At 48.0% G+C, this 12,599-nt stretch overlaps 1 protein-coding gene across 2 annotated transcripts in view; it reads left to right on the top strand.

Moving 5' to 3' along the window:
* The window catches only part of plcl1 (phospholipase C like 1), a 64,259-nt gene extending 51,797 nt beyond the window's left edge, over positions 1-12,462 (top strand). For both annotated transcript variants that reach the window (XM_064329622.1, XM_064329624.1), the window contains 5 exons: positions 1,290-1,493; positions 3,035-3,051; positions 3,145-3,203; positions 4,898-5,007; positions 6,587-12,462. In XM_064329622.1, coding sequence (XP_064185692.1) covers positions 1,290-1,493; positions 3,035-3,051; positions 3,145-3,203; positions 4,898-5,007; positions 6,587-6,796 — 600 coding nt within the window. In that variant the 3' untranslated portion in view covers positions 6,797-12,462. The remainder of the gene's footprint in view (positions 1-1,289; positions 1,494-3,034; positions 3,052-3,144; positions 3,204-4,897; positions 5,008-6,586) is intronic.
* Positions 12,463-12,599: the final 137 nt, after the last annotated feature.

The following is a 12,599-nucleotide window of genomic DNA, read 5'->3' as shown; positions in this document are numbered from 1 at the left end:
GTAGAGAGCATACTAGGCAGTGTACTACAGTATGCAGCAGAGTGCACTATTAAGTACACTACGGCAGAGAGTGTACTACACTATGCAGTACACTACACTATGCAGCACAAATCATTTACCTGGCCTTTTTTACATGGCTTAAGTCAGGGGTGGGCAGTTCCAGTCCTAGAGGGCTGGTGTGTGAGTGTGTGGTTTTTGTTTCCACTAGTTGCCCTGGCTAAATGAGCTAACTGGCTGTGCGCACCAACACTGGTTCACTCCTGGAACTCGTATCACAGTCAATTAAATATAAACACCGTCAGTACCATCTCAGATCCGCTCAGCTTATCTCTGTGGCTCTGACCCCTGTGCTTCGTAGTGCGCATTAATGCATCCCAGAGGCTCAGCTGCTAATACACGCACACATACACACATACGTGCGCACACACACATGCACAGGCACGCACACACACACACACGCACGCACTCACACACACACATACGTGCGCACGCACACATGTACAGGCACATACACACACACATGCACACACACACATTTCCAAAATTGTATTTTTTGTTTCATATTTTGTTTTTTGCGACTGGCACTCCCTCCTATAGAGATTTGAGTTCAACTGTCTTGTTCTCACCCTCTCTCTTTCACTCCCCCTCTCCCTCTCTCTCCCTCGCTCTCTCACTCCCCCCCCTCCCTCTATCGCTCTCTCTCTCTCTCCACCTGGGTCTTCCTCTGCCCAGCTCATTATTGTGACTGTCTCCATGACAGTCAGTAACATAATAGCCTTCACAGCCGAGTCTCACTGACCCAATACATGCAGCTCCCAAACTGATTGCTCACATTCTTTCTCACACACGCACACATGCGCACACACACACATGCACGCACTTGCACACACACTGATGCACACACATACATGCACACATACACACACTCACACATGCATGCACGCATGCGCACGCAGACACACACACACACACACAGTTTGTGACTGCCACCCCAGTGAGGGACAGGTTGGGCTCCCCAATTGTCAGTCTCAGCTCTCTCGCGTGGAGAACAGCTGCAGCTGCTGCTGCTGGGAATGTTTGTGTAATAAACCCATAGAGATGGCAATCAACGTGTCATTTCCTGTTTGTAGAGGAGTCTTAGAGTATTTCCTGTCTTCGAATATATTGCCTAGTGTCTTATATATGTTACTGGGGCTTCTCAGTTTGTAAAACGACGTGTGTGTGTGTGTGTGTGTGTGTGTTGGAGGTGTTGTTATGACCTGTGTGTGATGCATGTCTCTTCCCCGCAGAATGCCACGGTACATTTCAAAGAGCAGTGTGGGCTCCCCCCGGTGGCCAAGCTGAAGCAGTGCATCCAGAGCCTGACCACTCGGCTGCAGACTCCCGAGGGGCCGCTGGGGGCCAGCCTGGCCATGAGGGAGGGGTACCCCTGTCTGGAGCCGCTGGGCCCCCTGCCCGACGGCACCCGCAAGCTGCTCAGCGCCTACGACACGGTAAACGCCCCCCCCCCCTCCTGTCCTGGCTTCCCATTGGCTGTCTCGGGTGCCAGTCACACTCAGGGTAACGCGGGTTCCCTGCTCTGAACTCCTAACCCCGGTGCTTTTAATGAACACCCTGCAGCAGCGCCGGCTCCCTCACTCAGCCCAGCGCCGCGGCCGACCCACAAACACTCCACCGTCTGACCTGCACCAGCCTGAGGATCCTCACAGAGTGCAGTACACGCACACACACACACACACACACACGTGCGCACACACACACACACACACACGCACACACACACACACACACACACAGATAGTACACACGCACACACACGTGCGCACACGCACGCACAAATAATACACACACACACACACACACACACACGCACACACACACACACAGATAATACACACACACACACACACACACTTTCTCAGTCTCTCTGTCTCTTGGCAGCTCTCTCGTTTCTCCTGTCTTTCACGTGAGAGCGGAACATGGCGAGGGCGGTGAGTGTAGTAATGGACGCCGTGAGGGGTGATGTTCAGAGAGCTGCTTTCAGCGCAATAAACGGCCATAAGCCCTCGCATGGATGCACACACACACACACACACACACCACACACTCACACACACACGCACTCCACATTCACCACACACTCACACATACCACACATACCACATTCACCACACACTCACACATACCACACACACCACACGCACACATACATACGTACACACATGTACACTCACAAACACCACACACACACACGTGCACGCACGTACATACACACACATACCACATTCACACACACCACACACATACCACACGCACACACACTCACACACACACACACACACACACACACACGTGCACGCACGTAAATACACACACACACACTCACACACTCTCATTCAGTGTCTGTAGCTTCCCGGACGCTGGGTCTCTCCGGCCTGCGTTGGGCTCGGGCTCGGCCGTCCTGCGGCAGGGTTATAAATATCCCGGCTCTGGGAACAGCGGGGCGGACCCGGGTACGAAACGCTGCCCCTCCGGACCGGACTGGGAACGGCCGGTCCCCGGAATGCCTTTTCCAGCCGGAACGTTCTGGAAGCGCTGGAATGCGGAGCTGAATGTGCCCTCGCTTCCGAAGGGCCCGACCCCACCCAAAAACACTCTGACCCCACCCAAACACACTCTGAGCCCACCCAAAAACACTGAGCCCACCCAAAAACACTCTGAGCCCACCCAAAAACACTCTGACCCCACCCAAAAGCACTCTGAGCCCACCCAAACACACTCTGACCCCACCCAAAAGCACTCTGACCCCACCCAAAAACACTCTGAGCCCACCCAAACACACTCTGAGCCCACCCAAACACACTCTGAGCCCACCGTGGTGTGTGTTGGTGTGTGGTTCACAGGTGTGGTGTGTTCTGACAGTGTGTTTTGTTCTCTAGATGATCCGGCTACAGCAGCGGGTAGGCTGACGTGTGTGTGTGTGTGTGAGTGTGTGGTTCTGACAGTGTGTGTGGTTCTGATTTGTTTCTCTCAGATGATCTCGGCTCACAGGCAGCTGGTAGAGAACGCTGACAGTGTGTGTGTGTGTGTGAGTGTGTGGTTCTGACAGGTGTGTTTGATTGTTCTCTAGATGTCTCGCTCAAGGCAGCTGGTAGAGAACGCTGACAGCGTGCAGGAGAAGATCGCCCAGGTGCAGAGAGAAGGTGAGCTGGGGGGGGGGTAGGGTAATCAGAACCTGATGATAAAGAGTCAGTGAGGATGAGGAAGGAGTGAGACACATGGCGGTTTGAGGAAGATGGGGGTGGGGGTGTTGTTGACGGGTTCACCCTGTTCCCAACTCAAGCACTGACCCTGGGTCAGTGTCCTCCCTCTCTTACGTAGCGTTCCCTATGAGGCACGTCATACTGCTTCATAGCAATGGAGAAATCCAGAATTAACCCAAATGATTCGCACAGGCATTCGTGCTTCACGCGTGTGATTTCCCAGGAGGACTGTGCTTGTGGTGGCCGAGCGGCGCCCCCTAGTGGTGCGCAAGCGGTATGCACGCGCTGTGCTCGGATTATGGGTGTGATGTTAGCATGGGCTTTAGAGCTCAGCCTGGGGCAAACCAATCCAGCACACACAGAGAAAAATCCCACCAGACACTCAACACATCGGCTAGACTGATCCGAGATGGCCCGTCGCTGTGTGAGGAAGGGGGAAATAGAGAGAGAGACGAGGGAAAAGAGAAAGAGAGGGAGACACAAGGCAGAGAAATGAAAGGAGGGAGAGAAGGAGACCTTTTGACTTTTAAAAGCGGCTTTCTCTGTCGTCTTGCTGTCACACAGAGCTGTCATAAAGTTTACCTGTATTCAAGGATGTTAAAAAAACCAAATCAACCACAAGAAAGAAATAAACAAAAATAAGAAAAAAGATAAAAGAGAAGAGGAGGGAACAGATGGAGAGAGTTGAGAAGGGAACGGGTGGAAGGAGGGAGATAAGGAGACACTCAGAGAATAAACTGACAGGGAGAGAGAAAGAGGAGAGAGAGAGAGAAAGAACACTTGACAGAGATAGATAACAATGGCTAAGATGGAGGTGCTCCAGGCTTGGGGACATACTGTATCTAGCAGCCAGAGTCTTCAGTCTTTCAAACGTTATTCAGATTTGTGCTCCTGTGCCCAGGCAGTATTTTTAGGTCTTTAGTTAGGCCTGCTTGGTTTCAGAGCCCAAACGCTCTTGAAAGACACTTTCAAAGTAAAATACCCTGAAATTTTTAGCCCCAGTTCCAGATGATAGACCCAGATTCCTGGTAAAATAAGTATTGGGATGCAGGTGTGTTTGGCCATTTCGGTTATCGGGCATCTTTATGAATCTCGCAGGACCGGACTGCTGGGTGGCTCACTCAGGTAAAGCGCTGATTGCGGCGTTTCAGTGAGTGAGCACCGCGGTCTCGGACCGAATCCGGCCCGCGCCAGGGCCGAATGAGGCCGGCAGCCCTGCAGGGGCGACACACGATTGGCCTTGCGTGTTTCAGAGGAGAACCGCGAGTCGTCTTCACTCTCCCGAGCCGGCAGCAGGGGGCGCATATGTAACGAGCATGATTGTACATAGTTTGTGAACTGGACGTTCCAAATTCAGATGGGATTAGAGACGTCAGATTTTCTTTTAGAGAGAGTAAAGAAATGAAAAAGAATCTTGCGAGATCATTTGGTGTTTGTGTAAATAAGAAGAGAGTGGGGCTTGAGCGATGGGTTTTGACCCCATTAACGCACACATCCAGCCAGCGTGTCAGTAAACACAGAACATGGCAGATCTGGGCCACTGCCAGAGACGCTTGGATCCGCTCCAGAGGTCACCCACATAATGGACGGGTACCGCAGCCAATCAGTGGGCTGACCGCATCTCGTCCAATCAGGGATGGAGTTCCATGAGGACCTGCCCAGGCTGGTGGAGAAAGAGGGACTGAAGGGACGCAAGCAGAGCAAAGCGCTGGAGAGTTTCGCCTGGAACATCACCGTGCTGAAGGTACGGGGGGCGGGGGGTCCTGGAACATCACCGTGCTGAAGGTACGGGGGGCGGGGGGTCCTGGAACATCACCGTGCTGAAGGTACGGGGGGTGGGTCCTGGGGGGGTGTGCCTGGAACATCATGGTGTTGAATGTATGGGGGGCCCTGGGGGTGTTTGATTAGATAATGGATGTGCTGGGGGGCGCGGGATTTGGGGGACACAGGTCAAATCCACCAGTAGGTGTCTCAAATCCACTTCCTGCTGAGGAGGCTTCAGTCACACCTCCAGGCCTAAGGCATCTCCATGCTCAACCCACAGCTCCAGCCTGTCGGTACACGGAGCTGCTAACTCCACATACGAGAACAGCGCTAAACCCCTGCTGTGTTCTCGAGACACAGCACCTCTCTCTCTCTCCTCTCCACTCACACACACACACACACACACACGACACACACTTCCACACCACACACACACCGCCCCCACACACACACACGCCATCCCTGGCACATTCTGTACAGAACACTACATTTAGAGCACTAAATGCCATCTTCTCCGTTCAGTCATAAACCATCTATTAAGAAAACCTAATCAGAGTTCAAACATTAACTTCCAAACAAATTTAGAATGTAAAGCAGACCCAAAGGAAAACAAAAACACTTAAAAATAATGGAACGGTTATTAGCGCGAATGCTGGCTTGTCCATAGTAATAATAACACTGGCAATAATCTGAACTGTAACAAAACGCGGGGAGATAATGACGCAGATGAATTCTCTCAGGGACGAGCGAGATCGTGTTTCCAGCTGAACATTCCCACTCAGTTCCCTGAGCTTGTGTTGCATGTTGAGACTGAGATGCACTGCGCTGCAAGTAAGACTGCGTGTCCCTGCCTCTAACAAGGCTTGCAGCTTTTCCGTTCTTCATCGTGGTGGGTCATTTCTGATATGACTAAAACTACAGACAGGGCTTCACAGCAAGAAGGTCCCGGGTTCGAATCCTGAATTTTCATGTTCTCCCCGCGTCCGCGTGGGTTTCCTCCGGGTACTCCAGTTCTCTCCCACAGTCCAAAGACAGGCAGTTGGCTGCTTGGAGAGTCTAAATTGTCTGTAGGTGTGTGAATGTACTGGCATGGATTGGCGTGTTCTTGCTTCTCACCCAGTGCATGCTGGGATAGGCTCCAACCCCAAACTACAGAATTATGTTTTCCCTATTGTTTCAACATTTTTCACACTGATTTTTCACTGTTATGACCATGTGCACAAATATATTTTTCTTAACTGTGACTTTTGTGTCACCCTGTTTTTGATCGCCTGGGTCTTTGCTAGAGTGTGTCTGCTGTACCTACAGCCTCTCTCCTTCTTTCCTTATGAATCTGTATGCTAAGTTTGTCAGCAGTGTTTGGTGGAAATGTTTTCTCGCCGAATTAGTAGGATATCTAGCCAAGCTTGATCGGGGAAGGAAGATGTGTTGGCAAGGTTTCAACATCTCTCTCTTTCTCTCTTTCCCCCTCCCTCTCTCTCTCCCCCTCTCTCTCTCTCACTGCCTCCCTCTCCCCCTCTCTCTCTCTCTCTCCCCCCCCCCTCCTCTCTGTCTCTCAGGGACAGAGTGATCTGCTGCGTGGGGCTAAGATGGACGCCCTGGACGCTATGAGGCAGCTGGCCCTGGCCTGCGAGGCTTTCGGCCTGACCCCCACCCAGGACCCGCACGGCGCCCCCCAGCCCGCCTCGGACCTGGGCACCTACACCACCCACCCCGCCCACACCGTCCACACCAGGAGGGGCAGCACCCAGGGGAACGGCCGCATCTGATCCCTCCCCCACCCCACCCCCACCCCCTTTCAAACGGGACAATGGACAGGACAGGGGCCGGTGGAGTCCCCCCTCTCTCTCTCTCTCTCTCTCTCTCTCCGTTCTCTAACAGCGTGGACGAGTCTGCTGACTGTAGGACAGCACTGCGGTCCAAACGCCAGGGTGGAGCAGTTTCTGTGCTGCTGGTTTTAAAGTGTCTTTTACCCTCCGTGGACCTGCACAGAAACTGGCTTTTTGGCCCCAAAATGCGCATCAAACGGACATGTTTGTGACGGTACTACATGAGCACGATGGAGGGAGAGAGTAGAGGGGACTCAGACCCACTTGCGGGTGGATGCTGGGAATAAGCGGCTACTGTGTGACTGTGTGAACAGGCTCCAGGCCACTGCCCAGCTGCATTAAGATCAGGCTGCTGGACACGTTCAGAGCTGTGACTGCGACTGTGGTGTTGGTTTAGCCTCCCTCAACGCTCGGGAACAGCGTTCTGTAAATGTTGCCTGAATGTTGTCCGAACGTTGCTGTAATGGAACCACAGAGTGAATATCACAATAACGAGGGGGGCCTCTGGACATTTGAAGTGGAAGCGGGACGACTCCCAATTTAGGGGACGCTTACCATGCCCTTTGGGGGGACACCCTTACAATCGACATTGAGCTGAAGTGTACGGGTCAACTGTGAGACTGTGCGTGTGCCTGTACAGCTGTGTATGTACTTACTGTACAGAGTGGAGTGTGCAAAGGTGGATTAGTCTCTGCTACAGATGTTACTCTATGACTGTAATAAACTAGAGGCCTGGTAGGGGAGGCTAGTTGTAAATATTATTTTGCCCCAATAACTGGTCCTGGGTCAGCTAAAGGTGTTTTTAAATGGCGATTAGGACCGTGATTATGGTGGGGTAGTTGCTGGCGAAGGGCTGTGGCATCTTCAAACGGGACATGATGTCATACTGTCCCACCTGGATACCTGGCCCCTCCTTTTTTTTTTTTTGTTGGCCATGTCTATCGTAGCTGTCACTCTGAGTAAGTGGCCTGTGCAGGTACTGTAACCGAATCTGAGACGGGCCGGGGCGTGCGTTTCCCCTTCGACTGACCTCTTTTAAGGAGGTGAAACACGAGCGCTGTAGCCCCCCCCTCGCCCCCCCCCTCCAGCCCTCCAGCCGAAATGGGTCGAGCAGCTCAGGAGTTATGAGTTCTGAGGGTCAACGTTGACGTCCGCACTGAAACATTCATGAGGGGCCGCCAACATGAGGACATGGTGTATTACACGGCTAACATGACAATACGGTGTGGTACACCGGCAGGCTTGTTTACCAGCTTGCTGTGTGTGCTCACAGGAAACGGCCTCACTGCCGTAGCTGTGGGTTTGCGGGGGGTGGGAGGACATGCCACCGCCCCAATATTTTCGTGTGAATTAATTGCCAGATTAGCTAGCCTCGCTTGAGAGACTTAACATCTGGCTGTGTGAGATTTAAGTGGCCAGGCAGTGTGGCTCCTCCAAAGTTGAAACGAAATGAAAGTCTGTGCAGATATGCAGTTTGAATGTGTGGTGTACACTGCAAAAAATGTCTTATGTCTTAACAAGTGTTTCAGTCTTGTAATGAGACTTTTTCTTCATCTTTTTTTTTTAGCTTGTTTTAAGTTGCGTGACAAGTGAAATTGTCTTACCCCGTTGGCAAATCTTGAAATGGGTAAAACTGTCATGTCATTGCCAATCTTTTTGTCTTATTTAACAAAGAAATAATAGAAATAAGATTGTAAGTCTAAATATAAGACTAATATACTTGTAAAGATTGACTTATTTCGTTTTTGGCAGTGTATGTAGAATGTGGATTCAAATGTTAACTGGGACTGTTGAGTTACCCACAATGCCTCAGTACGGATACAGAATCTTAAATTCACATATTCCACAGCCAAATTAATGGCTGAATTAACCCGCGATGCTACATTGCTCACTTTAATATTTTCACGCACTAGGTGTTAACTGACACTTCCCGTATACTGGTCATGGGCCCACCCGCACAGACTGAGGTCGCTGAATGTGTCTGTCAACTACGCTGTACGTCACCGAAAAGAAGCCAATGCAGATATGGCCACATATTATAGCTTCCGTTCTCAGTGCACCGTAAACAACGATTAAATTAATTTACTTTTCTGTAGCTGCTTACAGACTAACATACGGAAGAATTAACCTGCAGACCTGTCCCGTGTGTTACTGCCAATTTTTCAAATTAGATTAATAACGAGAATTCAGATTGTGAACCTGAACCGTCAAAAGCCAAGGATCAAAGATCGGTCCAGTAGCTATGTGGTAAAGCATTAAAACGAGCATTAAACATTCTGAAACCTGCAGAAATACGCCTCTTTCCTGACTAGCGTTTTATGACTGACTGGCGGCCATCTTGAAAAATGGCTGCCATTGCTGTTATAGGGAAAACCGAACTACGCTAGCCCTTGAGCTGAGTCACGGCCTACCTGGGGAAGACTTCAATGCCAGAAAAATGGCGGGGGTGGGGGGGGCAGAACATCAAATTATTAATTAGTGTTACTCCTCCGTAATAAACGCTTCTACCGTGTGACTGCTCCTGAGACTTTCTTCCGTAATAAAAGCTGAAGCCCAATTGGCTTAAATGACAGGAAGTGAACATGGCCTTGCTACGGGAAACAATTGATTCAATGGAAGGTAAAAAGTGCATTTTCTAATGTAGGCTTGCAACTTCTTTGCTGATGTTCTTCTGTGGATTTGTAGGAAAACCATTGTTAAATATCAAGAAATGTTCTTCCCCTCTGTCCGACTGTCTGTTGCTTTACCTGGTTTTAAGTATATTCTCTAGGCCATTGCTATCCTCCATCTTTATTTTTCATCCTTAGTCTCATCCGCCTATCTCCTCTGTCCCTCTCCCTCTGTTCATTTTGCCCCTTGTTTGCGAAAGTAGACCTTCGGGATTGTATTTGTCGTCCATTAGAATTACCAAAGAGCTTGGCCGGATATCTCTTCGCGAGGTAGACTTCCTGGTGTTGAGTTGCAGGCGATGGGTCCACTGAATCATACCTGCACTGAAAGGTGAACCGCGACCGTTTCGGCGCCGCCTGTTTGTTTGTGTTGTTTAACAATCGACGAGTGATCATGGCAAGACGCGACGCTGTGAGCGGTGAGCACTTGTGCTTCAGCGACCTAATTGTAATTCCAGTGCCGACCCAGTTTCTCGGGAATTGATTTTCACAAATCGGGCCTCCCACCCGACCCTACCGGGGGATCCACTTACCTGGTGCGGGGCCACTTTTAAATATTTAATTGTCAACATTTCTGTGAGAAGCCGGTATTGCCTTTCGTTGTTCCGGTGTAGGCCTACAGTTAGAAGTCAGAGTTGAAGACTCGGCAATTCAGCGGTAGCCTATTCGGTGACAAGACTGAACGGCAGGCAGCATTACTGTCGGCACTTTAAAGGACGGCAAATCCGTCGTGTTAGACCAGCTGTTGTGTCAGTTACGTGAGCTCTGCAGTATTGTAATCCTCTCCTGGTACTTCGCCATAGTGTGCAGTTATTAACCCGCGTGTCTTAATTAGTTCTGCTGTCCTCCCTGTGGCTATCGTACTCAGCGCGGTGTGGGCGTACGCCTGTCAGTCTCTTTCTGCTTACTTTTGAACTAATCTTGAATTTTTATTTTATTCTTTGTCATGTTGTCATTGTTTAAAAAAAAAGTATTTATTGAAAATGACAACTGTGTTAAAAAAAAAACGAAGGGAAAATGACAATGGCATTGCTTTTATTTTAAAAAGCCAGTTTGTATTCTATTTGATTAACAAATGTACCAGATGTGACCCTGACTAAATAGAACTATCTTTTACGGCAAGTGTCTCTGTGTGTCCTTTTTTCTGTTTTTCACTGTTACTTTTTTCTTCCGCCAACTTGTGGGTCTTTGTCTGGGTCTGTTGCAAAGTAACAGAGCAAGTTATTTATACAGGTGAGCCTCAGTGAGATAAAAATATATTTTTCAAGAGAGACGTGCTCGACCAATTAACCAGTGCTACGTCTTCTCAGACTTTAACTTTGCTTTCCTTTACATAATTTTTTTTTTTTTTAATTACCCGTAAACACTGTTCCTGTAACGCCGAACTACTAGAAAAATAATAATAATACAAACGAACAAAGAAATACATGTTTAAATGTGTTTAAAAATTAATAGTAGCCTATGAGTATTTTGATTTATTTTTAGTAGCCTAAATCTATTGGATGTATAATTTGTGTAATGCTTCAGGACAGCAACTTAATTTGACTTCTTTATCAACAACGAGTTTTCCCCCCTGTACAATTTAAGTTTAGAATTTACGAAGAAACTATTAATTTTGTTCATTCGCCAGCAGATGGTGATATATCACAAGACACGATTTTTTAGGCACTCAAAAACCTTGAATTGAGTTAGTCGTAAACAATTCATTTTTGCTTCTAAAATAGAAACCGAAATTATGGAAACTAAATAGACATTTTTTTTCTCAAATAAAATGAACGACGTAATTGTTCTGTTTACTAAAGTCAATTAAAATGTCTTTCCTTATCATTTTGCTGTAATTTGCCATAAATATTGCACATGGATTTTAAAACGGTAGAGCAAACACCATACTCAAATGCAGCCGTCATAATCGTAACCTGTTTAATCAAAAACGTATCACCCGTATTTATCAAAGTGATTCTGAATAAAAACCTAGGCCGTCTGCAGCGTAACTCATACGAAAAGACAGGCGGTGATGCTAAGGCAAAGCCGCAGTATATAAACTCTTAACCGTTTCCTACAGAATCTGTACAATTGGGTAAATAAAATAACAGATCATAGACTGTAGCCATGGCGATATATTTTAGAATTGTTAACCTAGACTACAAGGGCAGGGGAGGTTGACACATTGTCATTTCAAACCAAAAATCTAGTAATCTAAAATGTTAAATATTCGTTTTTCTTGAGAGGCTGCCAGTTTGCTTATACTGGGATCTGACAAACAACCACACGGCAACGGCATACCGAAAAGGGTGAACGTTTATAGTTGTTTAATTGAGAATTATTTTTGTTCTGACTTTCTAAACCTACTGCATTTCTGCTGTGTAGCCTATTCATTGTTTTTTTGTTTTTGTTTTTTTGACTCACTCTTGGCCATGGTCATGTAGTCTGCGGAACACAAAATAATTATTTTATAATTGTCTTGTGAAGTACCTGTTCCCAGCTGTTAGCCTAGGCCCTACTCAGTTGTGTTTCTGACGTTAGCCACGTCAATGGTTTATTTTTTAGGCTCATAAAGTAGGTCTGTTCGGTCTTGGTCTGGGAATACATAAAATATATGGTCTATTTTGACGCATTACCGTTTTTAGAATTCAGTTGATCAACAACGGCGACCATTGTCATGCCAGTTAAACAATAATTTCTCCTTCAACAAATGCCATTGACCATTTTGTTTCTTATAGCTCTGTTTAAGACTTTTAGTATTTTGGTCATTTTCTCCGTTAGGAGCAGGTTAGGCACTATGTGAAATTTATCAGATATGTACCTTGCCAACACACCTTGCTCATTGTGTCATTCTCTAGATCGGGGGTTTAAGGCTTTAATGATCAGAAAAGCACCACCCAGGCTCAAAGGCATCATGGGGGACCCCCGTTATAAGTCAAAAAGGGTTATATTAAAGGGTTATTATAAAAAAATAAAATTATATTTTGAAATATTTTCCCATATCTATATAGTCATTACATATCAATTCTGGCCAGGGACCCCCCCAGCTACAGTACCTTCAAGGACCACCAGGGGTCCGGTAACCCCCTGTT

The sequence above is a fragment of the Anguilla rostrata genome, chromosome 3 (assembly GCF_018555375.3).
Source record: "Anguilla rostrata isolate EN2019 chromosome 3, ASM1855537v3, whole genome shotgun sequence".
In the NCBI taxonomy this organism is placed as follows: Eukaryota; Metazoa; Chordata; class Actinopteri; order Anguilliformes; family Anguillidae; genus Anguilla; species Anguilla rostrata.
Note: the sequence above shows the minus strand (reverse complement) of the source record. Positions and strands in the feature narration are given on the sequence as shown.